This window comes from Leptonotus elevatus, chromosome 1 (assembly GCF_054856555.1).
Source record: "Leptonotus elevatus isolate MCC_2025b chromosome 1, RoL_Lele_1.0, whole genome shotgun sequence".
Classification (NCBI taxonomy): domain Eukaryota; kingdom Metazoa; phylum Chordata; class Actinopteri; order Syngnathiformes; family Syngnathidae; genus Leptonotus; species Leptonotus elevatus.
The window spans coordinates 3,609,037-3,635,888 of NC_141239.1; the positions used below are offsets into that span (position 1 = coordinate 3,609,037).

A 26,852-nucleotide genomic window follows, 5' to 3' on the forward strand; every position below is an offset into this window, starting at 1 on the left:
TCCTGCAGGCTTTAGATGTTTCCGTCCTCTAGCACACCTGTTTCCTATAATCAGCTCATCTCTGCATAAGTTAACGAACCTGATCTTTAGAATCAGGTGTGTGTATAGTGATTCTCATTTGTCTTTCCCTTGTTTGCGTGTGCCTTTATTGGGAGCGCTGTTCATCATGTTGTACATGATTTGGCCACTAGGGGCAGTGCGGTTCAGTGCGTTCTGATACACTGTTAAGTTGAAGCCACATTAGAGAGGAGAAGAAAAAAGTCACGATCAAGTTATTCCAATAAAAGTTGTTTTTTTTTGCAGCGTAGGAATAGCATATGCCGGTGATAATGTTAAGATGCTTTTCTGTATACAATTATTGAAGAATTTTGTGCGAATAGCCGTTCTCTTGAGTGATAAAAGTGCAGCGTGTAGCGTGTTAATTAGCATTAGCGAGTCAGACTGAAGTAGATCATGATTATTTGCACATCTATAAATTGAAGCAGAAATCATTGTCAATCAAATCATTGTGAATCGAAAATCGATTCTGAATCGAATCTCAGACCCAAATATCGGAATCGAATTGTGAGACAGTCAAATATTCCCACCCCTACTAAACATGAAATTCTGATTCATATTACATTTGTGGAATATGAGTTATGAAGCAAAATCCAGCCGTTTTTATCCATCTCAGGGGGCGGCCATTTTGCTACTTGCTGTCGAGTGAAGATGACATCCAGTTGCTCAGGGCTCAGCTAACAATTGATGTGGAATTTTCACTAGTTGGGCCAGATGTATGAAATAGTGATAGACCGATATGGGTTTTTTCAGGGCCGATAACCGATATTTGGAGCCAATATGATTTTGCAGTAAAATAAAAAAATATATATATATTTTAAATTACGCACGTTTGTAAAAAAAAAAAAATCAAATTTTCAACATCTTTTTTAAAATTTAAAATAAAGCAAATAAACAGCTTTGTTTTAAAATTCTAACAAAAAAGTAAATACTTTTCTATAGCAAATAGTTTTCCAAAATGCTAACATGACTGAAATGTAGCAATTTTAAAAATATATACATAAACATTTCGAGCACGGTGGCTGACTGGTTAGCACGTCCGCCTCCCGGTGCAGAGGAGCTTCGGCCTTCCCGGGTTGAGTTTGCATGTTCTCCATGTGCCTGCGTGGGTTTTCTCCGGGTACTCCGGTTTCCTCCCATATCCCAAAGACAAGCGTGGCAGGTTAATTGAACACTCTAAATTGTCCCTGGGTGTGATTGTGTGTGACTGGTTGTTTGTCTCTGTGTGTCCTGCGATTGGCTGGCAACTAGTTCAGGATGATAAAATGATAAATATCGGCACCGATAATCGGCCCGGCCGATAATCAGTCAATCTCTAGTATGAAACGATCCGCAGTAAGAATCATGGGAAGATTCTTTATGCTGCCTGTTTTTTGGGGGGAGGAGAAAGGGAAGGTCAGCTAGACAAGAAAGCAAGCAGTCTGTTCCGAGCAGGCTTATCAGTCAAGGTCACTTTGATATTGCTTCATGTACAAGAAGTGAAAAGCCCATTGTTAAACAAAATACAGGTGTCCACAATACACTATAAACTTATGTTAACGCCTGCTAAATAATTGCTAAGAAACATTTCTTGACATAATATATTATATGTGACCTCACTAGTTTAAACATGACATTCTGAATAATATTGCATTTGTGGAATATAAGTTATGCAGCAAAATCCAGCCGTTTTTATCCATCTCAGGGGGCGGCCATTTTGCCACTTGCTAAAAATGACATCACAGTTGCTCAAGTCTCAGGCAACAACCAATCACAGCTCACCTGTTTTCTGAAGCTGAGCTGTGATTGGTTGGTACCTGAGACTTGAGCAACTGTGATTTCATTTTCACGCGACAGCAAGTGTCAAAATGGCCGCCTTCTGATATTGAAATGAAAGTTTTACACAAAATAAATGTTTTTTTCTCAATGATTCCATTCAAACCTACGTCTAACTGGTTCCAATCGTTGGACTCGGCCGTTACAAAATTCTACTGGAATAAAAAAAAAGCAAAGATTAGTCTATCTACTCTTCAGAAAAGTAAATCCAAAGGAGGTCTAGAGGCGCCAAACTATATAGCTAACCAGCTACAATATATCATTCTTTAATTTTAATTAAAAAAAATGTATATATATATATATATTTTTTTTTAAAGAGCTCAGTATTGTTCATTCGGTAATGTCATCATCATTGCTCTTTTTTTTTTTGTTTTTGTATATGGGTGAGTATGTGTATGTGAATGTTGATGTGCGTGTGTGCGTGCGAGTGTGTGTGTATTCGTAAGTTCACCCCACCCCACCCCCCGCCGCGTGGAGGGACGGAACACCGGGGGCAGACGGGGAGATGGGGGTACCGGAGGACGGCCGGCACGGACAGGGGACCGCAGCACTGCTCTATACTGTGGTCTGCCCCAAACGATGCCCCCCCCCCCACACAGTTGTAGTTGTGTGGTGCATTAAAATTGGAACGGAGTTGTAGGGCGAAGACGGTGTTTCCACCCTACCCCACCCCCCAAAGTGTGTTATGTGCCCTATATGTCTATAAAAGTGTATTGTGCAAACCTAGTGCAGTGAGTTAAGAGGAGCGACAAGCGGGCGGGGGAGAGGCAGCAAGGGGGAGGAAGGGGCAGGGGAGAGGGAACCACGGGGCACCCCGGCGGCCCACAGGCCCCGAACCGCGTCGCCGGGCCCAGAGCGACGGACCGCGCCGGAGCGGCGCCGCCCCGGACACCAGGGAGAGCCCCGCAACGCAGCACTCCCCAAGAGGCCCAGGGAACGGCCAAGACGCAGCCGCCACCCAGCAGCCAACAGAGGGGCAGACCCGCCCACGCCCAGCCAGGGGGGGACAGCACCTATAGAATTAACCCACTGGCATGCCGTGAATCCGAATATTTAACCCTTAGTGCCCATTGGAGGTGAATCTGCTCGATCCTCGATTGGCAGCAACTGGGTTCCTGACTATAAAAACACAACCATTAGTTACAAATTGCCAAATACAGAAACATCAATGTAAGTTATCGCGATGCGGTGGCTCTCGCTAACAGGCAGAATTAAGTAACCAGGTTTAGGTTAAAATATTCTATATACGTAGACCATGTTTCTATAAATTTTGATATTTGGTTTTTATTTGAGGCAGATATTTTTTCCATTAAAATGTGATTTATGAGGAGGTTAGACCATTGGTCGATATTCAGAGTTTGTTTATTTTTCCAGTTAACAAGAACAAATATATCATTCTATGGGCACAACCCAAAAGAGATATCAACTGCTGGCTGCAACTACAACAGAAGGATTGTAACAACCTCAGACTTTCAAATTGACATTTTATTACAACATTGATTAAGCGACACAATCATTTTAAATAACCAATGATTCCCTCCACCCTGACCGCCTGGCGGAAGGCACTAGAAATCACAAAATCCCAATTGGAGCCCTGCGGGCTTTCTCCCATATGGCATAACACCGACTTTCAACTTAACAATCAATCGTTTTATTTAAGGTGTGTGGGAGCAGAAAGGAATTACACATCTTTTCTTTACCACCTTTTCTCAGATAAAATGTTTATATTATATACATACTTGCTCCAAAAAGACAAAAGAAAAAACAGATTTTTTTTTTTACACTATCTGCAAGTTAAAAATATGATAAAGAAACCCCTTCTTGTCATCTCCTCCCCCCGTCTTGTCTCCCTCCCCTGTCCGCCTTCCTCCCCTCCCCTGGGCCGGGGGCTCCATCCCTGGCCCGGGTTACGAGGCCTCGGGGGCCGGGCGGGCGGCTGTTGGTGTCGTGGTCTGCCGCCCTCCAGTGCGCCTCCACGTCCCCCTATTTATTTTTAATGCACCACATACACTCAACACATTTCTGGGAAGCAGGTGGATTGAAGCAGGGGGATATCAATTCCCTCTGCTCCATTTCACCTGCTCCCTATTTGAATGCACCACACACGCTTGTATATACACTGGGTGGGGTCACATCAACGGTGTAGGGGTAGAGCTGGCAAACTCACTAACAGGATTAGTTTTCACGAGGCACGCTGGCGTGACGACCGGGGCCTTTCCCCGCCGGGCCTGGGGTCCGGGGGTGCCACCCGTCACCCAGTGCTCCCTTCTCCCCTTCGGTCCCCAGTGTTCCGCTGCACCATGCGGCTGGAGGTGGGGTGGGCGCGCGGGTGCCCTCGCTATTCCACTCTCCAAGCCCCTCTCTGGCACGATTCCTCGGTACGGGGGTATTCCCGGGATTTGGGGGTTTTGGGGGCTGGCGGGGGTGAAGGGGGGTGGGGGGGATGGGGGGTCTGGGGATTTGGGGGCCGGGGGCGACGAGGGCTGGGTTGTGATGGGTGGCGGGTGTGGGTGGGGAGCGTGGGAGGAGCGGGTGCTGTGGGCAGGTGGGGTGCCTGGTGGGCCTGCCGTGTAGTGGGGTGGGGGGCGCTCCGGGCTCCTGGATTTGCTCTCCGGCTGGTAACCCCCGCGGGGCCCGGGGGTAGTGCCCTGGCGCAGCCGCGGCCTGGGGGTTCTGAGGGGTTGTGCTTGCCCTGTCCTGGCCGGGGTCGACGGCTCCCCTCTTTGGTGGAGGTTTTCATGCTTCTTCTTCTGATAGTCGCTGAATCGGTGGAGGCTGATGTCTGTGGATCTCACTCTGCTTCCTCTATCCTTCCTTCTTTCCTTCCTTTCTTCAGTCTTTCCTTTGTTCTCTTGAGGTCTCCCTAATTTGTTGAAATGTCGATGTTTCTGGGGTTGATGAAAGATTCTGGTTTGTAACACTGTGGGTAGTGCCGGTGCTGGATTTCACTCTTCTTTCTTTTCTTTGATCCTTCCTCGGGTCGCCTGACAACTTCCCGACTCTAGCGGGATTCTGAAGTCTTCGGTTTAGGTGAAGGGTATGGGATTTTTAACAGGTTTCAGGTGAATTAATGAGCACAAACTCACACGCACGCACATATGCACACATATACACCAAAAAACGGGCCTTTAAAATTCTATTTTCTCAGGAATTTAAGGGAAAAGGAGATATTAAAATAATCGATTCATGGTTTTATGAATCCATATCATGCTCGAAAAGGAAAATCAATTTGATATTGACTATTTTAAACCCAAGTCATTACCTACTTCCTCAGCACAGGTGATGTCATCTTCAGTCGACAGCAAGTGGAAAACATTGTTTTTAAAAGTATTAATTGCATTCAGAATATAATGTATTTATCAAATTAATTCTGGACAAAATACTACCCTTTAAATGAACGCAACAAACTGTTCATGTCATATTTTCACCAAAGTATATACGATTGAAGTTAAGAACATCAATGAAATCTTAAATATAAATATATTTGAACTGACCGAGACGAAATGTGAAATGAAAGGAAGAAAAATGAGATGCTATTATTTTGCGGTGTCCTGCAGTAACCTTGCAATCTTGACGTGCTCCGTCGCGCCGCATCACCTTTGTACACGTACACGCGCTTCTTCTTCTTCTGCAGATTTTTTTTTTTTTTTTTTAACTTAAGTCACCTTTGTCATCCATCGTCAGCACACACACGCACACACACGCACACACACGCACACACACGCACACACACTCCTCCATGTCAAAGTCCCATCACACTCGTCAATATTCCGCTCACAAGTTAACACTTAACACGCTGACACTTTGGGAAGTCAGGCCGTTAGTTTGTCACCATTATGGTCCAAATTATATATATATATATTTTTTTTTTAAATATGAGCACGAGGCAAGCCAACTCACAGTATATAAAGTTTTTATTTCATTGGTAGTTCACTCAAAAATGGGAAAGTAGCTGCTGCCACTTACTGGCCGACACGTGAACTGCAACCAAGGTTATTTTAGTTAACGAAAACTAACGGAAAAAAATAAAATAAAATAAAAAATTGTTAACCAAATAAAATAAAACCAAAAATGCTTTAAAAAAAAAGAAAAGAAAACTAACTGAAACTACATTTTATGTTTACAAAAATAACTATAACTAACTATAATTATTTCCATTTTAGTCTTTGGTAATGAATGTAATACATGAGCCTTTGGGGATGATTTTAAATGTGAGTTTAAGTAGATTTATTTTGATATTAAGCAGGATTTTCTTTTTTTCTTTGCTTTCTTTATTCATAAAAAAAAAAAAACTAATACTGAAACTAACTAAAACTAAACTAAATCTAAGCATTTTTTTTTTTTTTTAACTAACAGAACCACCCAGAAAACTAATTAAAACTAACTAAATTTTAAAAATCTATAATAACCCTGACTGCAACGAGACTTTCAATCTGGCCCTGATTGGAATATTATCATTTATTGATTCAAATTATGGATGGTCAATTGCCCCCCCCCCCCCCCCCCCCCCCACACACACACACACACATTTAATGTGTTCAATGTCAAATTAACATTTTGTAGTTGTCCTTCCCATTTGGCGGAGGGGGGCTGTTAATGTTTTTTTTTTACTTGAATGACCTTTTTCAAATGTTTCAGTTCAATCTCACGCAACAATCCCAAGCTCACTTTTAATTATTATCATTTTTCTTGATGATTAGCTGAGAAAAATCACATAGTGACTCATTGTGAGATGTCCTGGTGCATCCGATGTGAACAATTAAGTCATTAAAAAAAAAGAAATCTTCTTACAGAGGAGTAAACTACCCAACTTTAGACCAGGGTTATTATTAGTGGTGCAGCGGATCAAGTCCCACGCTTCGGATCGCTTACGATCCGAGGATTGGTTGGTGTGTGTGTGTGTGTGGGGGGGGGGGGGGGGGTAACAACAGTGCACATTCACAGTGGACAACTGGACACCGTTCAGACATGTCAAGGAAGCCGAAACATACTCCAGGTAACACACCGCTTACGCTAAGGCTAACTTCAAAATAAAGTTTGTTTACATTGATGGCGATGCAAATAGCCTTAGCGGACTTTTACTTTGAATGTGGCCCACGTCGCGGCATGATGACTAGCTTGGCTTCCCTTTTAGACGTTTGTAGTTTTGATTGACATTAAAGTTGCGACCAACATCAGCACAACGCTATCCCGGACTCATATTCGCTCATTTAGGACGCTAAGACACCGCTAACTAATTACGCCGTCATCGCAGAAGTCTCCGACGGAAGTGGCTACTGGCTAGCATAGCAGCTATCTGTTAGCATTACCTACGGGTTCCTGGCTGGTAGCTGTAAAATTGTTTGACAACTAGTAATTGAATTATTTTTCAATATTCTGGACCAAGGCTACTTTGTTAATTCACTCTCCATGTTTAACCCATTAAGGCCGGAAGCGCATAAACCCGGGAGAGCGGATATGATTTTGTTTTGGCTAAATCTTGGTCTCTTAGCCGATGAAATGAATCTGAATATGCACGAGAGGGCGACGTGTGCCTCGTAGCGTGTCCTGGAATTTTATTTGAGCGCTTATGGCTGATGCAGATTCGCGGGAGTTATGAAATAAATGACGCGATTGACGACGGAGCGAGAGGAATTCGAATCATATTCATCATATCGTAAACATATTTGGAGTTATTTAGCCGCAGATGAGACATTTGTTTGTTATTAGTTTGCTTTTCTTTTTAAAGTGTATTACTTGTGTGCAATATTTAATAAACATCATGATAAGATGAAAAAGTAGCGCATTTCTTACCGAGCGTTGCATTTCGGCTGAGTTCAATCAAAAAGCAGGCGAGGACGAGCCATTGGAGACAAAAGTCAAAGTCATCTGAAGGTGCTTTTCTATTGGCTGCTGCAAGATGACGTCACTTCTGCGCAACGCACTTTCCTTATTCTCGTTCATATTGAAATAAAGTAGGGGTGGCAAGCGATTACATTTGTAATGGTAATTATTCACATGATTTCAATAGTTAACTCACGACTAATGGCAAAGTTGATATCTGTTCTAAATGTACAATAAAACGTACGGTAAAATATTTTGATACGAACAGAAAAATATTTTAATGTGCAGTTTTGTGATGCAAATGTATCACAAATTGTTTTTAGAAGAAAAACACTTTATTTCCGTGACTACTTTCGTCTCGACCAAAACCGGACCGGGTCTCGGATCACAAAACGATGTCGGCGGTAAGTCAGTGATGATTGCACATTATTTTAGGTGAGGATGCCATGCAGATTCATGTCCAAAAACCTCAACTGTCCCTTTAACTTTAAAGGCAGAATTCTGAAAATAGAAAGTGCGGATGTTGCCAAACTTGTTTTTTCTCTCTTCACTGGCCCTAATCCTCTTCCGTATTATTTTATTTCCTTAACGAAAATGTTTATTTTAGTTTTAGTTATTTCGTTTAATAAAATAACCTTGGCTTAGACTAGTGGGGGCACATGGGACATATTGTCAAGAACATTTTTGATTTCTGAATAAAATCAACGTAATTACTTTCTCTGAATCCGTCACATCGTCGTCATCAAAGATGACTCTTCCACGTGTTGTTCTGTGACGATTCAGCCGTCACTGAGTGGGGGGGGGGGGGTGGGGGGGGGAGAACAGCTGATAAAGTGTTGTCTGTCTGTCGTCATGGTTACTCGCCTTTCCCACAGATAACTCACCTTGACTTATTTTTCCCTCTTTCTCAAGTTTGCTCAGGTGGTGCACCAGGTTGACATTGGCCGCCTGATGCAGATGCTCCGGAGTGTCCTGCATCGTAAACATGGAAAACAAAAATCAAATTTTTCGTTTCTGCCAAGTCGCTTCTACAAAAAGCAAACGACAATGACACAAGTGTGTTTTTGTCCCTCTTCCTTGTGAGTAGTTCCCGACCGATATGCTTTTTTTTTTTTAGGCCGATGCCGATACCAATTATTGGCAGGAAAAAATGACCGATTAATCGGCCAACTATTTAAAAAAATATATATAATGCATAAAATTATCCCCATGCCCCATTCCTAACTTTTGCTATCAAGATTTACTCGGCTTTGAATGACAAGTCCATAGTATGACCTTATCAACAAAAATCATGAAGTATACAAGGTTATTGTATAGATTTGTGTCAATAATAAAACCATTCTTACTTGTTTCCAACTGCTGTACTGTATATGTTTAGAGTACATAAATGGGCTGCAAAAATATCATGTGGAAATGTGTGCTAAAACAAAAAAAAATCCTCAGATGTTTGCATCCTTGAATTCTGAGAACATTTTTGATGATGATGATGATGACATTACCGAATGAACAATACTGAGCTCTTTAAAAATAAAAATAAAAAATATATATAATTTTTTTTTAATTAAAATTAAAAAATGATATGTTGGAATCCTTGAAATATCAACTTTAAATATTACATGAAAAGACAATGACAACATAAAAATAAGAAAGTGAAATAAGAATAGAATATACTCAAATAATAGCAAGTGAAAAAACCTGAAAGAACAAATACTGACTGTTCTGCGCGTTTGAGCCTCTTGGGGCAGTGTGGTCCCATGCATCCATGGTGTACACACTTAAAGTCAGTACAGAAGAAAGTTACGATTTAATTATATTAAAATATCTCGTTTTTCACACATTGGGAAGAATTTGGGCCTTTGCGTTGTGTTATCTTACCCGTGGGTTTGTGTTTCCACAGCATTTGTGTGTAAATATTCGTTATATGAAGGAAAATCACTCCCGAAGTCGATGCTAGCGCTAGGCTAGCGATGTTGTAAAAACGAAGCATGTTTTGTATTTAAATACACAGCGGATGTTATTCTTATTGTGTGTTTTAGTTTTACAGTTAACTCCATCTGGAATGTCATTAAACAGCTTAAAGGACGCTCGGGGGACAACAGAATAACCAGAATAACATATGCGACACACTTGCTAGTTGCTAATGCTACGTGAGCAATTCTGGGTACTTTCACAGTGTCGGAAATTTCGGTTTTCTTCGATAACGTTTTAAGGGGAAAATAATCGGCTATTTGGCCCAATTGGCCGATTGTTTTGGCAGATATTTGACGGGCAATAATCGGCCGATCATAATCGGCGCCCGATTAATCGGTCGGGGCACTACTTGTGACATTCACAAGTCTGAGGAAAAGTTCGTGCTCACACTTCAGTCAATTGATTTTATTTTACAATAAGCCTTTTACGAACCTTGTAGACTATCTTGACGAGCTCCATGGAGGAGAAGGTCTTTCCAGCTCCGGCCCGAATGGTCGCCAGGATCTGTTGCTCCCTCTGATCGCGGTGGCTGATGTAGTGCTGGATCTTGACACCGGCGTCCTGAACCACGGGACCGTGACCTGCGCACCACGGAGCATTGGAGCTCATTTGACATCGGCTCCACGATACGTCAAGTGCAGGACCCCCATCGCGGCGGTACAAATGTATAGCGGTTTCTCGCGTTCAGCTCATTAGATGACATCAGCGTCTGGTGTGACAGCATCAATTGTTTTGAACTCGCAGCCAATTTCACTTGTAACGATTATCGACCGGTTGTAACCTTTGCAACGTCATAAAAAGGCAAAGAATTTCATTTCTGTGTTCTGTACCGTGGGGGTTGCCAAGAGCACCACCCACAGAGGGTTGTGTCAGGAAGAGCATCCGACGTAAAAACTTTGGCCAAATCAAACATGCGAATCAAATATGTGACTTCCATACCGGATCGGTCGAGGCCCGGGTTAACAACGACCGCCATCGATGCTGTTGACATACAGGGTGCCGGACTTCTGTTAGTCGAAGGAGAGGAGGAAGGTGTGTTCGTAGGAAGAAAGTGAAGAGGAACACCAAGAGTCTAGGACTGAGAGTAGGGACTTTGAATGTTGGAACCATGACAGGAAAATGTAGAGAGCTGGTTGACATGATGCGGAGGAGGAAGGTGGACATATTATGTGTTCAGGAGACCAGGTGGAAAGGGAGAAAAGCTAGAAGTTTAGGAGCAGGGTTCAAGTTATTCTATCATGGTGTAGATAGGAAGAGAAATGGAGTAGGAGTTATCGTGAAGAAGGAGTTTGTTAGGAACGTCCTGGAGGTTAAAAAAAAAAAAGTGTCAGAGTGATGAGCCTGAAGCCAGGAATCGAAGGTGTGATGATCAATGTTGTTAGTGGGTATGCGTCACAGGTAGGATGTGAGCTGGAGGAGAAGGAGAACTTTTGGTTGGACCTTGATGAAACGATGCATCCCTAGAAGTGAGAGAGTTGTCATTGGTGCAGACTTCAATGGACACTTTGGTGCAGAAAACAAAGGTGATGAGGAGGTGATGGGCAAGTTTGGGAACCAGAAGAGGAACGCAAAATGACAGATGGTGGTTGACTTTGCAAAAAGAATGGAAATGGCAGTTGTGAATACTTTCTTCCAGAAGAGGCAGGAACATAGAGTGACCTACAAGAGTGGAGGTAGGAGTACACAGGTAGACTACATCTTGGAGTGGTAGGTGAGAGTGTAGCCAGACAGCAGAGGATGCTAGTGACTCTGGTGGTGAGCAAGACAAAGACGGCAGAGGCAGAGCAGAGGACGAAATGGTGGAAGCTGAAAAAGGAAGAGTGTTGTATGACTTTCAGGAAGGAGTTGAGACAGGCTCTGGATGGTCAGGAGGTGTTTCCAGATGACTGTACAACGACAGCAAAAGTGTTCAGGGAGACAGGTAGGACAGTCCTTGGTATGTCATCTGGAAGGAAAGGGGATAAGGAGACTTGGTGGTGGAATGAGGAGGTGCAGAAGTGGATCCAGAGTAAGAGTTTAGCTAAGAAGTGGGACACAGAGGATTGGAGAAAGTAAAAAGGAGTACAGGGAATTGCAGCGTAAGGTGAAAGTAGAAGCGGCAAAGGCCGAACAAGGGGTTTACGATGACTTGTATGCTAGGTTGGACAGGGAAGGACGTGCTGCAGGTTAGGGTAATAAAGGATAGGCATGGAAGTGTGTTGACAGATGCCAGTAGTGTGATGGGAAGATGGGAAAAGTACTTTGAAGAGTTGATGAATGAGGAAAATGAGAGACAACGAAGAGTACAAGAGGTGACTGTTGTGGACCAGGAAGTAGCAAAGATGAGTAAGGACGAAGTGAGAAGGGCATTGAAGAGGATGAAGAGTGGAAAGGCACTCGGTCCTGATGATATACCTGTGGAGGTATGGAAGTGTCTAGGAGAGGTAGCAGTAGAATTTCTGACTGGGTTGTTCAACAGGATCTTAGATAGTGAGAAGATGCCTGAGGAATGGAGGAGAAGTGTGCTGATGCCCATTCTTAAGAACAAGGGAGACGTGCAGAGTTGTGGCAACTACAGCTGATGAACCACACAATGAAGCTATGGGAAAGAGTAGTTGAAGCTAGATTGAGGGCAGAGGTGGACATTTGTGTGCAGCAGGATGGTTTCATGCCAAAAAAAAAGATTACCACAGATGCAGTATTTGCTTTGAGGATGTTGATAGAGAAAATACAGAGAAGGTCGGGAGGAGCTGCATCGTGTCTTTGTAGATCTGGAGAACGCTTACGACGGGTTGCCCAGAAGAGGAACTGTGTTTTTTTGTATGAGGAAGTCTGGAGTGGCAGAGAAGTACGTTCAAGTGGTGCAGGACATGTATGAGGACTGCAAGACTGTGGTGAGGTGGGCTGTAGGTGTGACGGAGGAGTTCAAAGTGGAGGTGGGGCTACATCAGGGATCAGCGCTAAGCCCCTTCTTGTTTGCTGTGGTAATGCACAGAATGACAGACGAGGTTAGACGGGAATCTCCGTGGACGATGATGTTTGCAGATGACATTGTGATCTGCAGTGAGAGCAGGAAACAGGTGGAGGAGAAGCTCGAGGTGTGGAGGTTTGCCCTGGAAAGGAAGGGAATGAAGGTTAGCCGTAGCAAGACGGATTGGAGTGTCTGTGTGTGAATGGGAGGGACCCGAGTGAAAGAGTGAGGTTACAGGGAGAAGAGACCAAGAAGGCGGAGGAAGCGTATGCAGGCAGGCTGGAACGGGTGGAGAAAAGTGTCAGGTGCGATACAAGAATTTCAGCTCAAATGAAAGGTTTATAAAACTGCCATGACCAGCCATGTTGTTTTGGTCTGGAGACAGTGCCACTGAGGAAAAGACAGGAGAACGCCACATTCCTCGGTGGAGGTACACGGAAAGGACAGCAGCGACAGCAGGCGCGGAATTTCCCCTCACCGGGGTAGATGAGATCAGCGCGGGCGTCCATGAGCGTCCTCAGCGAGCGCATGTAGTCATGAAGGTCCTCGAAGACGGCCGTGCCCTCGCCCAGGATGCAGTCGCCCGAAAACAGGGCCTGCTCCTCCTCCAGCAGCAACGACATGTGATCGTCAGTGTGGCCCGGCGTGAAAATCACCCTGACAACAAACGTTAATAATAAATTATTTGTCTGTCTCAGCTATCTTTTTTTTCCCGGACAGTCGGAAATCATAGCTTGCGAGTGATTGTCAAAAGACCTCCTTTTGTTTCATCCCGTCGCATTTAAGCACTTTTCTAAATCCTGTTTTGATGTTGTTAGAGTAGACAATATTAAGTATTGTACTCTTTGTGTGTTCAATTAACTGAATGGTGAGATTCTGGTGAAGAAGTCCCTTTGCAAAGGTATCATTAAAACAGAAGCTTCTGATGACAAAAACTGACGACACTCAAATCGTGTTCTGGTCAGATTGTGTCTCTCTACTCCGGCACATCATTATTTATTGAAAAGTGGGTGAATACGAAAAGTCTCCTCCCATCAGCCCACAGTACATTTGTTTACAACTCAGTGAATACCAAAAAATCCCCCCTTCTGTTCCCATAGATATAAATCAGATTAGAGAAAAACAATAATCAGCCTGTCTCTTCCGACAGAGACCAGACTACATACACTCCCTTCTTTTCTCAGGAAAGTGAGACAGATACAATAGACAATCCCATTCATTGAGCTCCACAGCTATAACTAAATCCAAAACGGCTAAAATATAAATTAAAACTGAAAAACAATGTTAATAACTTAACAATGTGAACTGACTTGAGCGTGGCTCCCTCCGCGTGGACCACGTCTCCGTCTTTCAAGTACGTGTACTTGTGGCTCCCCGAGGCCTCTTGGACCCGACCGGCTCGAGGGAGTTTGCTGACCCGGACCTCGGAACCTGCCGCATAAGGTTACACTTCCTGCTCAACTTGCATTTGGCCCCTTTTTTTGTCGGGATGTCCTCACCCGTGATGTCCCTGCAGATGTCGTCCACGCCGCCCGTGTGGTCGTGATGCCAGTGCGTGACCAGGATCTCTTGTATGCTGGCGTTGAACATGCCGAGCGCCTCCTTCAGACTGCTGATGTACTCGGGGACGGCAGGTTCGCCCGTGTCGATGAGCACTCGTCTGAAGAAAATTCGAACGGAAACATAAAACAATTAAGAGCCCAATCTGCGTATTTGCATCAAAAAGACATATGAATTCTAAACTTATAAACTGTTTTGATTTTGATTTTGACTTTTTTTCTATAAACATGAAGAATCAATCAAGCAAATTTCTCTAATGGAACGACCGTAACATCCGAAGCTACATTAAATCCTCAAATGCTGGCAGGGGATAATCTTTGGTGTATTTTATTCACATTGAAACAAGGTTGTTCACGTGTCACGACCAAGCTTTCGTGAATGAATCTAAATCATTGATTACAAATGAAAAGACAAAAATCAAAGAATAACCAACAATGGCGTGTGTATCGTCTGCAGTATCAGTAGTGAACACGGTGCGTGTTGAACGGGTGTAAAAGAAAAACAGAATCGAATGAAAATATTGCGTCTGGCTCTGGCGTCGCAAACCGGCTGTGACGAGCGCGCCATGTTCAGGAAACCGGAAGTTGAAGCACTGGGCCCTGTGCACTATAAGCATTTATTTAAAAAAAAAACTAAAACTAATTAAACTATCAGAACCACCCTGATTAAAAGAAAAACCAAACTCAAAACAATAAACGAACTCAAATGAAAATTCATAAACTATAATAACCCTGCGCTGATATGAAAACCAATCAATACACGGATGAAGTGATTGTATTGCTTCCACGGTTTCTTGTATCCATGCTGGATTGTGCTACAAACCGTCAAATTTAAAATGAGGACAAATTCAAAAAGGGAATCGGCAGTATCAACACATTTTAAGCATTAAAACGTCCTCTAGGCGTTTTTTTTTTTAAAGTACTTGTATGGAAAACAACTACGTATACATGCTGAGTATGTATTTTTATAACTTCAACTTTTTAGGCAAACCTCAAATCTATACAAATTACGGTGGCGTTTGGGTGAACGACAGTGTATTCATTTTAAAGCAAAATAAAGCCCTCTAATCGTTTCATTTCAGTGTTTTTATAGCACGCCGAAATAACAACGAACAGATGTTGATCATTTCCATTTCCTTAACTGTTTTCTGTAAACATTTCATGCGCAGTCAAGCAACGCAAGACCCTGACAAATTGTTTATGGATTTCGTGTGAAGTTGAAGGAGAATGTATTTCGAAGTAACGACTAATATCGAACAATTATTTCCATTGCTGTCCTTTTTTTTCTTTCTACTTGGTGGCAGAATCTAAAGCCAAGCATTCGCATAATATCAACAATTTCAAACGGAATTTGTCTTCGCGACATTAAAACTAACGTTTCTCGCATTACACTTGGAGACACGTGACACTTGTCCACATAGCGATCTTACGCGATAAGCGCTGCTCAAATAAAAGAGCACGGTTCGAATAATTCCGTCACCTGTCTCCGGTTCCAACCAGGTAGGTGTTGGTGCCCTGCAGGGTCATCGGTCCCGGGTTGCAACCCAAAACCCGAACCACCCGGGCAGACAGCTGCTCGATACGCGGAATGAGAACACTCATGGCCTGCGCGGGACGGAACCGACCCGAAACCAACAAATGAAGTAGGTGCAAGGGCAGCTAAACAATAAGGAACAACCGGAAACAGCGTGGACATTGTTTACTTCCTACTTTCGAGCAGCCTTCACAATAAAACGCGGGAGACCAATAAACGCCGCACTTGCTCAAAACGGACACTTGGTGGTGCTATTGTTTGATATGAGAAGCTTCCATCGAGTGGAGTCCGGTGCTCCCTTCAAGGACAGTCTGAAATCCTACTTTATACATCTTACTGTACTCTTGTGTTGCCTTTAATGACGGCTATCGTACGATCGTGCAGATCAGTCTGGCGAGTCTGAAATCACAGCTCTCATTCCGGTCTTCTTCTTTCCTTTTTAATGGAGCATCTTGCAACCGCAAGAAGAGTGTTTATCTGTCTTCCCACAATGCACTGGTCCTATATCGTTTGTTATGTTTTTTGTTTTGTTTTTTAATGAGGGAAGAGGTTGTTGTTTCTCTCTCTCTCTCTCTCTCTCTCTCTCTCTCTCTCTCTCTCTCTCTCTCTCTCTCTCTCTCTCTCTCTCTCTCTCTCTCTCTCTCTCTCTCTCTCTCTCTCTCTCTTTGTCCAAGTTGAGCTCGTTGACGCCAGAGGATCAAAAGGAGGCGCTAAATCCACTTCCGGCCTCTTCTGGAAATTGCGGTGATGAAACGAGACGCTGGCTGTCGAATATATTACAGGTGGGATCAATGGTGGTGGTGATGGGGGATGTCAATTGGAATGTGAAGATGGTGACACGAGGGCATCAGAGCCGCCCCCTCCCTCAAAAACGAACCACCCCCCCCACCCCGCCCATATCATTATTTGACGTAATGGCAGTGCAGCGGGCCTGTAATCTCCCATTAGAATCCATCTGGGTGCCTTCTAATTCAATATAAATGCAAATGATTGCGGGGGGTTGGGGGTGCGGGGGGGGGGGGGGGGGGGGGGGGGTCCAGCATGGAGCGCGAGCCTGCCGCATTCAGGATCATTCTTGTTTGTATCATTTGCCTGAGACCGCTGCAGCTTGACGCATTTGGATCATGTGAGAAAGGGAAGACGCTGCTGGGACATTTCTCCTCCTTCTTCCTCCTCCATCTGCTTTTCTGCTCCTGTTGTTCTTTCTATTATTCCTTCCCTTCCTCCTTCTCCTCTTTCCCCCTTTTCTCCTCCCCTTCCTCTCTCCCTTTTCCTCCACTCTGCTCTCCTCCTCTTCCCTTCCTTCTTCTCCTCTTCTCTCTCCTCCTTCTACTTCCTCTCTCTCCTTTTCCTCCCCTTCCCTCTTCTCTCCTCCGCACCTTCTCCCATCTGCCGTTCCTCCTTTTTCTCCTCTTGCCATTTCTTCCTCCCTCTGTTCCTTCCGGTCCTCCTGTTTTCCCCCTTTCCCTTGTCCCCTTCTTCCACCCGCTCTTCCTCCATTTCCTCCTCTTTCTCACCATCCTTCACCTCCACCTTCTACTCCTCATCCTTTTCTCTTCCTCTTTCTCTCCATGAATTTTCTCCTTCTCCTCCCTCTTCTCCTCTTTCCTACATTTTCTTCTCCTGCTACACCTGCTCTCCTCCTCCTCTTCCTTTTCTTCCTTCTCCTCTTCTCTCTCATCCTTCCACTTTATTTTTCGTCCCCCCTTCACTCTTTTTTTCTCTCCTCTTTACCTTCTTCCATCTGCTGTTCCTTCTTTTTCTCCTCCCCTTCCTTCTCCTCCTCTCTCCCTTTTCCTCCACCCTGCTCTCCTTCTCTTCCATTTCTTCTATTCCTCTTCTCTCTCTTCTTTCGACTTCCTCTCTCTCTCTCTCCTTTTCCTCCCCTTCCCTCTTCTCTCCTCCTCACCTTCTTCCATCTGCTGTTCCTCCTTTTTCTCCTTGTCCCCTTTTCTTCTTCCCTCTGTTCCTTCCGTTCCTCTTTTTCCCCTTTCCCTTGTCCCCTTCTTCCACCTCCCTTCATTTCCTCCTCTTTCTCACCCTCCTTCTCCTCCACTTTCTACTCTTCCTCCTCTTTCTCTCCATGAACTTTCTCCTTCGCCTTCCTCCTTTTTTTCTCCTGCTGCACCTGATCTCCTTCTCCTCCTTTCTCTCCTCCTTCCACTTCCTCTTTCTCCTTTTCCTCCCCTTCCCTCTTTTCTTCTCTCCTCCTTCTCCCATCTGCTGTTCTCTCCTTTTTCTCCTCTTCCCTATTTCTTCCTCCCTCTGTTCCTTCCGGTCCTCCTCTTTTTCCCCCTTTCCCTAGTCCCCTTCTTCCACCTCCCTTCATTTTGTCCTCTTTCTCACCCTCCTTCTCCTCCACCTTCTACTCTTCATCTTTTTCTCCTCTTCTTCATCTCCATGAACGTTCTCCTTCTCCTCCCTCTGCCCCCCTTTCCTTCCTTTTCCTCCCCTTCCCTCTTCTCTCCTCTGTCTTGTCTTTCCTCCTTTCCCTTCTCCTGTGCTCATCTTCACCTCCTCATCCTTCCCCTGCTTTTCCTCCTCCTTTTCTTCGTTCCCGTCGAAGCGCGTTAGGAGGGATGAATCTCCAGAATAGACGGGAACCTTTGGGCCGATGGAAAAGCGCTCCTTTTTTGGATTTGTGGAAAGACATTCCATCTCATTTGAAGTAACAAACAATTCGTTTTTTTTCTTGTCTGCCTTCATCGCTTTCCGACAAGAAGACGGCCGACCATCGCGCATTCCGCACGTTCAAGCGTCACCTTCTCGATGGTCATTAAAGAGCTGACTTGCACTCTGTTGCTAACCAAAACACCAACACCTACAAAGGCTGTCGGCGGATCTCATGTTGCGTGGCGTGCCTCCTCAACTGATGCCTAACCCATCGACATTTGTGGAATACGTTCGAACCCCGCTCCCCGCACAACTCACAGCGTGACCGACCTTCATCCAGATAAGTGGTTGGCCCGTTTCCGTGGCGCTGCTTCCTGATTGGACGGCGGCTTGGAAGTCGGTGATGTTTGTGGCTGCCGCCAAGCCGCTGCGGCTAAGAGGTCGGCCGCTGTTGCTAGGAGACGAGCGATGCATTATGGACGCCGGCCCGCTCGAGTGCATTGCTGACGAGCGTCGCAAAAGGCATCATCGTTGGTCTGGCATCAATGAGGAGTTTTAGAAAATACACTTGAAAACTTGGAAAGTTGGTCAAAAAGGGAGTGACCCAACTTTTGGGGTATTTCATTGAATCCAAAAGTTTTGTAAATAGATAACCCAAAAAGTTGCTCAGTCACTTTGTTATTTTGCACCCAACTTTTTTTTTTTCAATCATTCATAAGATGTCAACGATGAGGCATCAAACCGATCTTTGACACACTTAACAAAACTGCTTGGTTAAAAATAACCCAAATTGGGTGAAATAGCTAACCCAGTGCTGGGTTTGTTTTGGCATTGGAGCCAATGTTGGGTTATTCATACACACTGCAAAACGTGTTGGCTCAAGAGTTTGAGTCACAGTGTTATGGATGCTCATCCTCTCGGTCCCACACTCACCCAAGTTTCAAACCTTACTTTGAAAACCAAACCCAAGATTCAAATCTCACTTTGAAACCTTAAGCCCAATTTGAAACCCTCCTTCGAAACCCCAATACTAGTTTGAAAATCTTACTTTGAAACCAAAAGCCTAGTTTTAAACCATACGTTGGAAACACATTTTAAAAACCCTAACCCTGGTTTAAAACCCTATATTGAAATCCTAATAGTTTGAAACCCTCCTTTGTAAGCATACTCATATTTTTAAAATCCCAATTTGATCGTTTGAAACCCTCCTTTGAAACCCTAATACGAGCTTAAAACCCTATATTGAAATCCTAAATCTAGTTTGAAACCCCACTTTAAAACCCTAACCCTACTTTTGAAAACCCAACCACAATTTCAACCTTTACCCTGAACCCTAGTTAAAAACCATACTTGAAACCCTCATTCAAAACCATACTTGAAATCCTAACCCTAGTTTTCAACCCTAACCCTCCTTTGTAACCCTCTTACTAGTTAAAAAACCCAAACTTGAACCGAACCCTTGTTTGAAAGCCAAAGACGCGATTGATTACGTTTACATTGACGACACGATTGCTAAAATATTGAAGCTAACATCGCAAAGACTTGAGCGTCGCCTTCAACTTGTTCCTCATCATCGCCTCAGTCTCGCTCGCGGGCGCAGTTATGCAAAGCGGCCGCCGGTCCAAAGCAATTTGGTCATGCAAATATTGCAATTCCCAGCTGATGGCGTCCAGGCGGCAAAATCGAAATCAAGTGACCCGGCGTCGGACGGCGGCGCCCACGCTCATCCAAAACGCGCGCCTGATGCCCGTTCAATCTCTTTCCGTCTTGGGAGGAAATCTCTTGACGTTTTGGGGGCTTCCCAAACGTTTCAGCTGGTGTAGGCAACATATGGCGTGAGGGCCACATAGCGACTGCTGCCCGTGCGTAGGCGTGGACAACAACGGGTTGACATTTTGGCCGTTTAGCGTGAGTTAACTAGTGAAGTCATGGGATTAATTATGATTAAAAAATGTAATCGCCTGACGCCCCTAATTTTATATATATATATATATATTTTTTTTAAAGATAAAAAATAAAAAAATACAATATTATTGTAGGCGATTACATTTTTTCGTAATTAATCGCATGACTTCACTAGTTAACTCACGATTAACCAAAACATTTATATCTATTCTAAATGTACAATATTTTTTTTTAGGTTTTCATACTCTTGTTAACAAAAGTGGGGAAAAAAATGTTAAACTCATAGAAATAGTTCAAATTAATTTTTGACGTCTATAGACGTCAATGGCAGTGAATGAGTCACTTTTTGAATAAATGCTAAAATGCAGAAATAACTTGAGTCCATCGAGATTACTAACAAAATAATAAAAAAATTTACATCATTTTTTTATTCGCAATTTTTAACCTTTTTAAAAATCTAATAACACAAAATAAAACATGTTTTCCCATGGATACTATATATGCAGAGTCGCACACGCACACACAATTGTGCTCAATAAAAAACACCCACGTAAGACATTCACACTACAACTTTATTGACACCAATAGAACAAAATAGCTTCTGTTACTTTTCTGTACAATATTCTGATGCGGATGGTGTGTGTGTGTGTGTGTGTGTGTGTGCGTGCACGCGCAATTGTAAAGCACACCGACATCAAATCAATGAAATAACCAGCAAAGAATGATTTAACGCTTCTTTGCATCCCGGCCATAGACGATACAATATCAATACCGACGATCTATCGACGGCCTGATTTCGGAAGCCGTGCACAAGAAAGCAGTCAGGTGGCAAATGTTGGAAATCACGCGGCTATTACGGCAAACAATTGCAGGAATACCACAGGCAGGATTTTCTCGTGGACTAAATCAACACGTGACGATGGCAAAAAAAAAAACTAAAACCTGGAAGAGCATTTTTATTAGGGCCCGACTCATACGGAGTTTGGGAGTCCGATTATTTTTTTTTCAATTAAATAATTTGCTCCCAAAAACGTATAAATATGCTCTAGTTTAAATATGACCATGCTCCCAAATACGTATTTATACGTTTTTTTCAAATGTTTTTTTTTAAAATGCTAGCGCATACAGAAGACTTTGATGCAGACTCTGAACTGAAGAGAATGCTTGAAGCAATGCTAGTTATTACAAAAACAGCCAGCAGGTGGCAGCACGGTATAAGAGATCAACCAGACCCCCCCCCCCCCACTGTTTTGAACAGATTTGTGAATAATGATGAAACTTAGCTTTCTTCTAATGCTAATTGCTGTAAAACGGAAACTGACACAAATATACTTTTTTTTCCTGATGAAAGAAGACACTCATCTTTCTTTTGGTAGCTTCCATGTTTTTATAGTAATAGAATTACAATATTCTGTGGGTCTTGAAAAATCTGTCTAAATCCAGTAAAACTGCCAGGAGCAAAGGGGGTTGCTTCAGCGAAAATAGAAGAAAATATATCGTATAACTAAAACAACTCATTTTTTTGGTTCTTTAACGCTTACAACAATCAAGCTACGAATTAACGGCAGAACATTTGACTGTTTTAAAACTGCTGAACTTGAAAATGGAGAGAAAAATCACAAGCAACAAGTCGAGCGCAAAGCAGTCCAACTGTGGGTGGAGTGTTTTTATGCCAAGCGCATGGCCGCCCGTCGACGTAAAATGGGGCCCATAATATCGGCCGGGCCCTAATTCTTGTCTTCCCTTTCAATACTGCAAAAAAAAAAAAAAAAAAAAAAAAAAAAAAAACCTCATGCTGACAACTCGTATTAAAGCTATCACATTGATATCTAAGTTACGATCGTAACAAAAACGTTGCGTGTCTGGAAGTGAAGGCGGCCCATCGAAATCACAACTAGTCAGAGAATACCAAAAACAAACAATACATTTGTCATTTCTGGACAAATTGCGTGCGAATGCTGAAACGCAAAAAAAAAAAAAAAGCATTATTGATGCATGTGGAAGTTTATTTGGCATGATTTTGACCGATGTGGAATGATGTGAGATGGGATGAGATGAAGATGTTGAGGTTGGAATGATTAGAATCGGTCAATGTTGTTGACCGCTGGAGGGGAATATAGATGACTTCAACTCGAGTTATATGGAGGATCAAAACGGACAAAATGTCAAATAAATAAAGGAAGAAATAAATAAAGGAATAAAAGTGAAAATAAAAACGGATCTAAAAAAAAATTCTAAAATTAAATCCTTATATATATATATATATACTGTCTATATACATATTCTTAAATAAATAAAAGTAAAAATTATTACAAAAATAAACAAGATAAAAAAAATAAAAATACATGTGGAAAAAAATAAATATATAAATAGAATTAAATATCAATCAATCAATAAAAACGCTGTGCTGTCACGTTTATTTATTTCATGTTGCAGACGCTCTGTCAGGTCGAAATGTTATTCAAATGAGGGGGCGGTCCTAACGTGTCTTGGGTTGGACTTGTGGTCGAGCAACTCAAGTCGCGTTGGACAAGATCGTCGTCGTCCATTGCTGGCGTTCTCCAATGCAAGCCGGCGAGACTTCCTTGTTCGCCGACCCGCTCGCTCGACCAATGAAAGGCAGTTTGCAACGGCGGAGTCCAACCCAAGACACGCTTAGGACCGCCTCCTCATTTGAATCACATTTTGTCCTGACAGAGCGTCTGCAGCATCAATGAAATAAATGAGAGCAGAGCGTTTTTTTATTTATTGATTGATATTTTAATTATATTTATACATTTATTTTTGTATTTATTTTTACATATACATATATTTAGTTGTTTTTATTTCCATTCATATTTATTTATTTTGGATTGTATTTTTGAATTCTACTTTTTATAACCATTTTTATTTTCACTTTTATTCATTTATTTATTCATTTATTTATTCATTTATTTATTCATTTATTTATTCCTTTATTTATTCATTTATTTGTTCATTTATTTATTCATAATTTTGGCAGTTTTGGTCCTCCATATCGTCTCAAGCAGCAACTTTCTCTACTGTTGCTTTTTTTTAAACAACTCATAACGGAAACAAGGCTCATTGGCAATGAATGGTGCATTTTTGGGCGAGAAAAATCCGAGCCATCGTGGCGTGAATTTTCGCAATATGTTTGGCCTTTTAGCCTTCCCACAATGAAATAAATAAAAACAAATTTGGGGTGATTGTGGTGTCGTCTGCTACTGCATGGACAAGTCAAGCATAAAATGCTACATCATCTCCATTTGCTATTTGTTACGAAAAAAAAACAACAACAACTGACGGTTTATCTCGAGCTCACAACAGCCGACTCAACGTTTGCCGACTGCCGCGTCACGAAATAAAACTCCTCGTGTGTTCCATTCAATTGAAAACGCTCCATGTGTGCCTTGGGGGAGGCCACTCAGAAAAAACGAATGAAAACCAAAGATGAGGAGAGGAAACACCTTGGCTCTAAAACTTCGCGCTACGCAAAGAGACGAGATGGACGAAGAACTGGAGAAGATGAAGAGGAGGAGGAAGAGGACGAAGGGCGCACGTCAGACCGCAAACCAACCGAGGCGAGGAGAAGGAAGACGGCTCCCTCGCTCGCTCGCTGGCTGGCTGCTTCTTACTGCGGAAGCGCTTTGAGGATGGCGTTGACTTCTTCGGCCACCGTCGTCAACGCAAACGCAAACTGATCCTGCACAAAAAAAAAAAAAAAAAAAAAACACGTGATGTGTCCCTAATCAAGCGTCCCCCGTGAGTTGCCTGGCGTGTGCGTGACTTTATGACCTTGGTGTGCACCATGCCGGGCCGTTGGTCTCGCAGGTGCTCCAGCGTGGCCGCCATGTCCATTTCCTTGGCGCCTGCGCACACGCACGCACGCACACACACACACACACACACAAACACATGCACGCAAAAGGAAAGGTTTGAGGGACATTTTCATGAATCTCGAAGGATTTCCAAAGAACAAACTCATATATAGCATGAAATAATTGTTCCAAATAAAACTGGGGAACAATTTGGGAGGTAAAAATATCTGTTGAATTAAAATGTTATGCTGATTGAAACCAAAATTGTCATTCTAAAACTGCAGTCGAGTTTTTTTTTACTTCACAGCCTACACTACAGGTAAGCAAAATTACACTGATTAGCTGTAGAAAGACTGTAGTAAGAAAAAGCTAAATTACACTAATTAGGTGTAATTAAAAAAAAAAAGAAGCAAAAATCCACTGATAAGCTGTAGAGAGACTGTAGCAAGAAAAATAAAAAAAATCCACCAATTAGCTGTAGTAAGACTGTAGTAAGAAAAAGCTAAATTACACTAATTAGGTGTAATTAAAAAAAAGAAGAAGCAAAAATCCACTGATAAGCTGTAGAGAGACTGTAGCAAGAAAAATAAAATAAAAAATCCACCAATTAGCTGTAGTAAGACTGTAGTAAGAAAAAGCTAAATTACACTAATTAGGTGTAATTAAAAAAAAAAAAAGCAAAAATCCACTGATAAGCTGTAGAGAGACTGTAGCAAGAAAAATAAAAAAAAATCCACCAATTAGCTGTAGTAAGACTGTAGTAAGAAAAAGCTAAATTACACTAATTAGGTGTAATTAAAAAAAAAAAAAAGCAAAAATCCACTGATTAGCTGTAGAAAGACGAGGGATGGGAATCGAAAACCAGTTTTTGCTGAGAACCGGCGCCCGATGTTTCGATTCCTTGGCATCGTTTTGCTAACGATTCCCTCATCGGTTCCAGTGTGGGACGACGACGTCACCGCGCCCGCGAGCCGGGGGACATTTCCGTGCGCGCCGAGCAACAAAAATGGCGCCACGCTGGAAAGTTTGTTGACATCTTTCAAGAAAAGCGAACAACAGGCCAACTTGCAATGTTTGCAAATTGGATCTTTCGTCCGAAGGGAGGAAACGCTGCCACTATGCAAACGCATATGACTGATGATATCAAAAAATGGTAAAATAAATAAATAAATAAACTCCATAGCGCCACCTAGGCATGCAGTACCCTCAATTCATTTTGATGGAGACTGGAACTAATGATACCCAATGGAAAAATGAAAAAACAACAACAATGGCGCCACCTTACCGGACAATGCAATTGACCAAATGCGCCACTGAGCAGTATCAGCTGATGATGATGTTCAGTTGTGTGTAAAAAGTTCACACATTTGAAAATGAAAAGTCGATATTTAACATTAAATTGTGCCAATACTGTAAGTAATGTGGAATCAGACGATAAATACCCCGGAAGGCGTGAATTTTTCAAGCACGGTGTATAAATATTATGTGGGAGTTATTTGATGGTAAAAAAAAAAAGGAGAATAAAATGTTATAATAATAAATAAGTAGTTCATTTGAATAATTGAATTAATTATGAATTTAAAAAAATTATTAATGAAAATAAATGATTATTGCATTTTATATTTCAGAGTTGTCCATCTGTTTTAAACGTCAAATATGCCCCTTGAACCCCCCCCCCCTCCCCCCTCCCTTGACAGGGGTTCGAGATGAGTGTGAATAAAATGAAAGTGTGATGAAAAGCAACATGATGGGTTTTTATTGCAGGAGGAAGGGCTGCGAAAAATGTTTTTTTTTGGGGGGGGGGGGGGTTATCTTAAAGCAGTGTAATTTTTATTTTAAAAATTTCCTGGTAAGAAGGCAAGCATTGGCAAATGAGATGGAGGCTTTGGGACTACACGATGGCAACGTGGAGTGAAAAAACATCCAGAATTTCGAAAAAAATATATAATCAGTTACTAGTTACTAGACACCAGTTACATGTTTGCAGATTTGTATGCATTTTTTTGCACTTTATTAAGCAACAATTTTTTTCTGCCTCTGGTTTATTGACTCCACTCTTGGCCACAAGATGGCGTCACACTATTTTTGCTTGAAAGAAGATTGAAAACAAAGTTCTGTCAAGATTTAAAAAATAAATCGTGACACACACTCTTGTATGCGTGCATACATGCACACATTGTGTTATAACTGTGTTATTACATTGTAATAAGTGTGTAGATGCATTACTAGAGGTGTTATTCTTGGCTACTACAAGGGGGGGGGGATGACGTCATTGTAATGTTAGTGTTTGTGAAGTCAGTAATTGAAGTAATTAATGGCCTTATCTTCTTTGGCAGTGGTGGACATTTAAATATTTGTCCTTTGTGCGCTGCATAAATGCATGAATGCAAAATGCTAATTGCTCGTTGCCTAATTAAGTTTGAACCGATAAAGTGCAGAGAATTAGGATGTTTTTTGGGCTCGGCGCAGACAATGCAAGTGAGGGCCAGTTTGAAAGAAATGCCATTCGCCGACCTTTGGCCATCCGGTTGAGGACCATGTCGACGAGGACGTACGTCCCGCTTCGGCCGGCGCCGTCGCTGTACAGGAAGGAGAAAACATACGTTTCAGAAATCATGCGTCATTCAGCAAAGTATCAACAATGAAAGAGTGCGCATGCTCGCCCACGTTGAGCAAATATAGATAAATTGCTGATATCAAAATAATTCACGTTAATAATAACTTGAATGCATTATTTGTTCACTGAAGCAATCCCCTTCGCTCCCGGCTGTTTTGACTGGATTTTGACTGATCTTGCCAGGCCCGCA

General features: G+C 42.6%; 2 protein-coding genes across 4 annotated transcripts in view; both read right to left on the reverse strand.

The window, feature by feature from the left end:
• Positions 1-5,768: 5,768 nt before the first annotated feature.
• On the reverse strand, positions 5,769-15,858 carry lactb2 (lactamase, beta 2). 2 transcript variants are annotated; one of them, XM_086080157.1, is made up of 7 exons: positions 15,656-15,858; positions 14,116-14,276; positions 13,927-14,047; positions 13,095-13,273; positions 10,099-10,247; positions 8,580-8,667; positions 5,769-8,484 (listed from the first exon to the last, which is right to left on the reverse strand). In XM_086080157.1, the coding sequence occupies exons 1-7, from the start codon at positions 15,775-15,777 to the stop codon at positions 8,438-8,440; spliced, it is 867 nt and encodes a 288-aa protein (XP_085936283.1). In that variant the 5' UTR covers positions 15,778-15,858; the 3' UTR covers positions 5,769-8,437. The 2 variants fall into 2 exon arrangements, with proteins under 2 accessions (XP_085936283.1, XP_085936282.1); XM_086080156.1 differs by lacking the exon at positions 15,656-15,858 and adding an exon at positions 14,610-14,744.
• Positions 15,859-20,778: 4,920 nt separating this feature from the next.
• The window catches only part of LOC147180417 (receptor-type tyrosine-protein phosphatase N2-like), a 92,219-nt gene continuing 86,145 nt past the window's right edge, over positions 20,779-26,852 (reverse strand). For both annotated transcript variants that reach the window (XM_086071445.1, XM_086071454.1), the window contains 3 exons: positions 26,560-26,624; positions 24,023-24,096; positions 20,779-23,930 (listed from right to left, as the gene is read on the reverse strand). In XM_086071445.1, the coding sequence (XP_085927571.1) occupies positions 23,859-23,930; positions 24,023-24,096; positions 26,560-26,624 (211 nt within the window). In that variant the 3' untranslated portion in view covers positions 20,779-23,858. The remainder of the gene's footprint in view (positions 23,931-24,022; positions 24,097-26,559; positions 26,625-26,852) is intronic.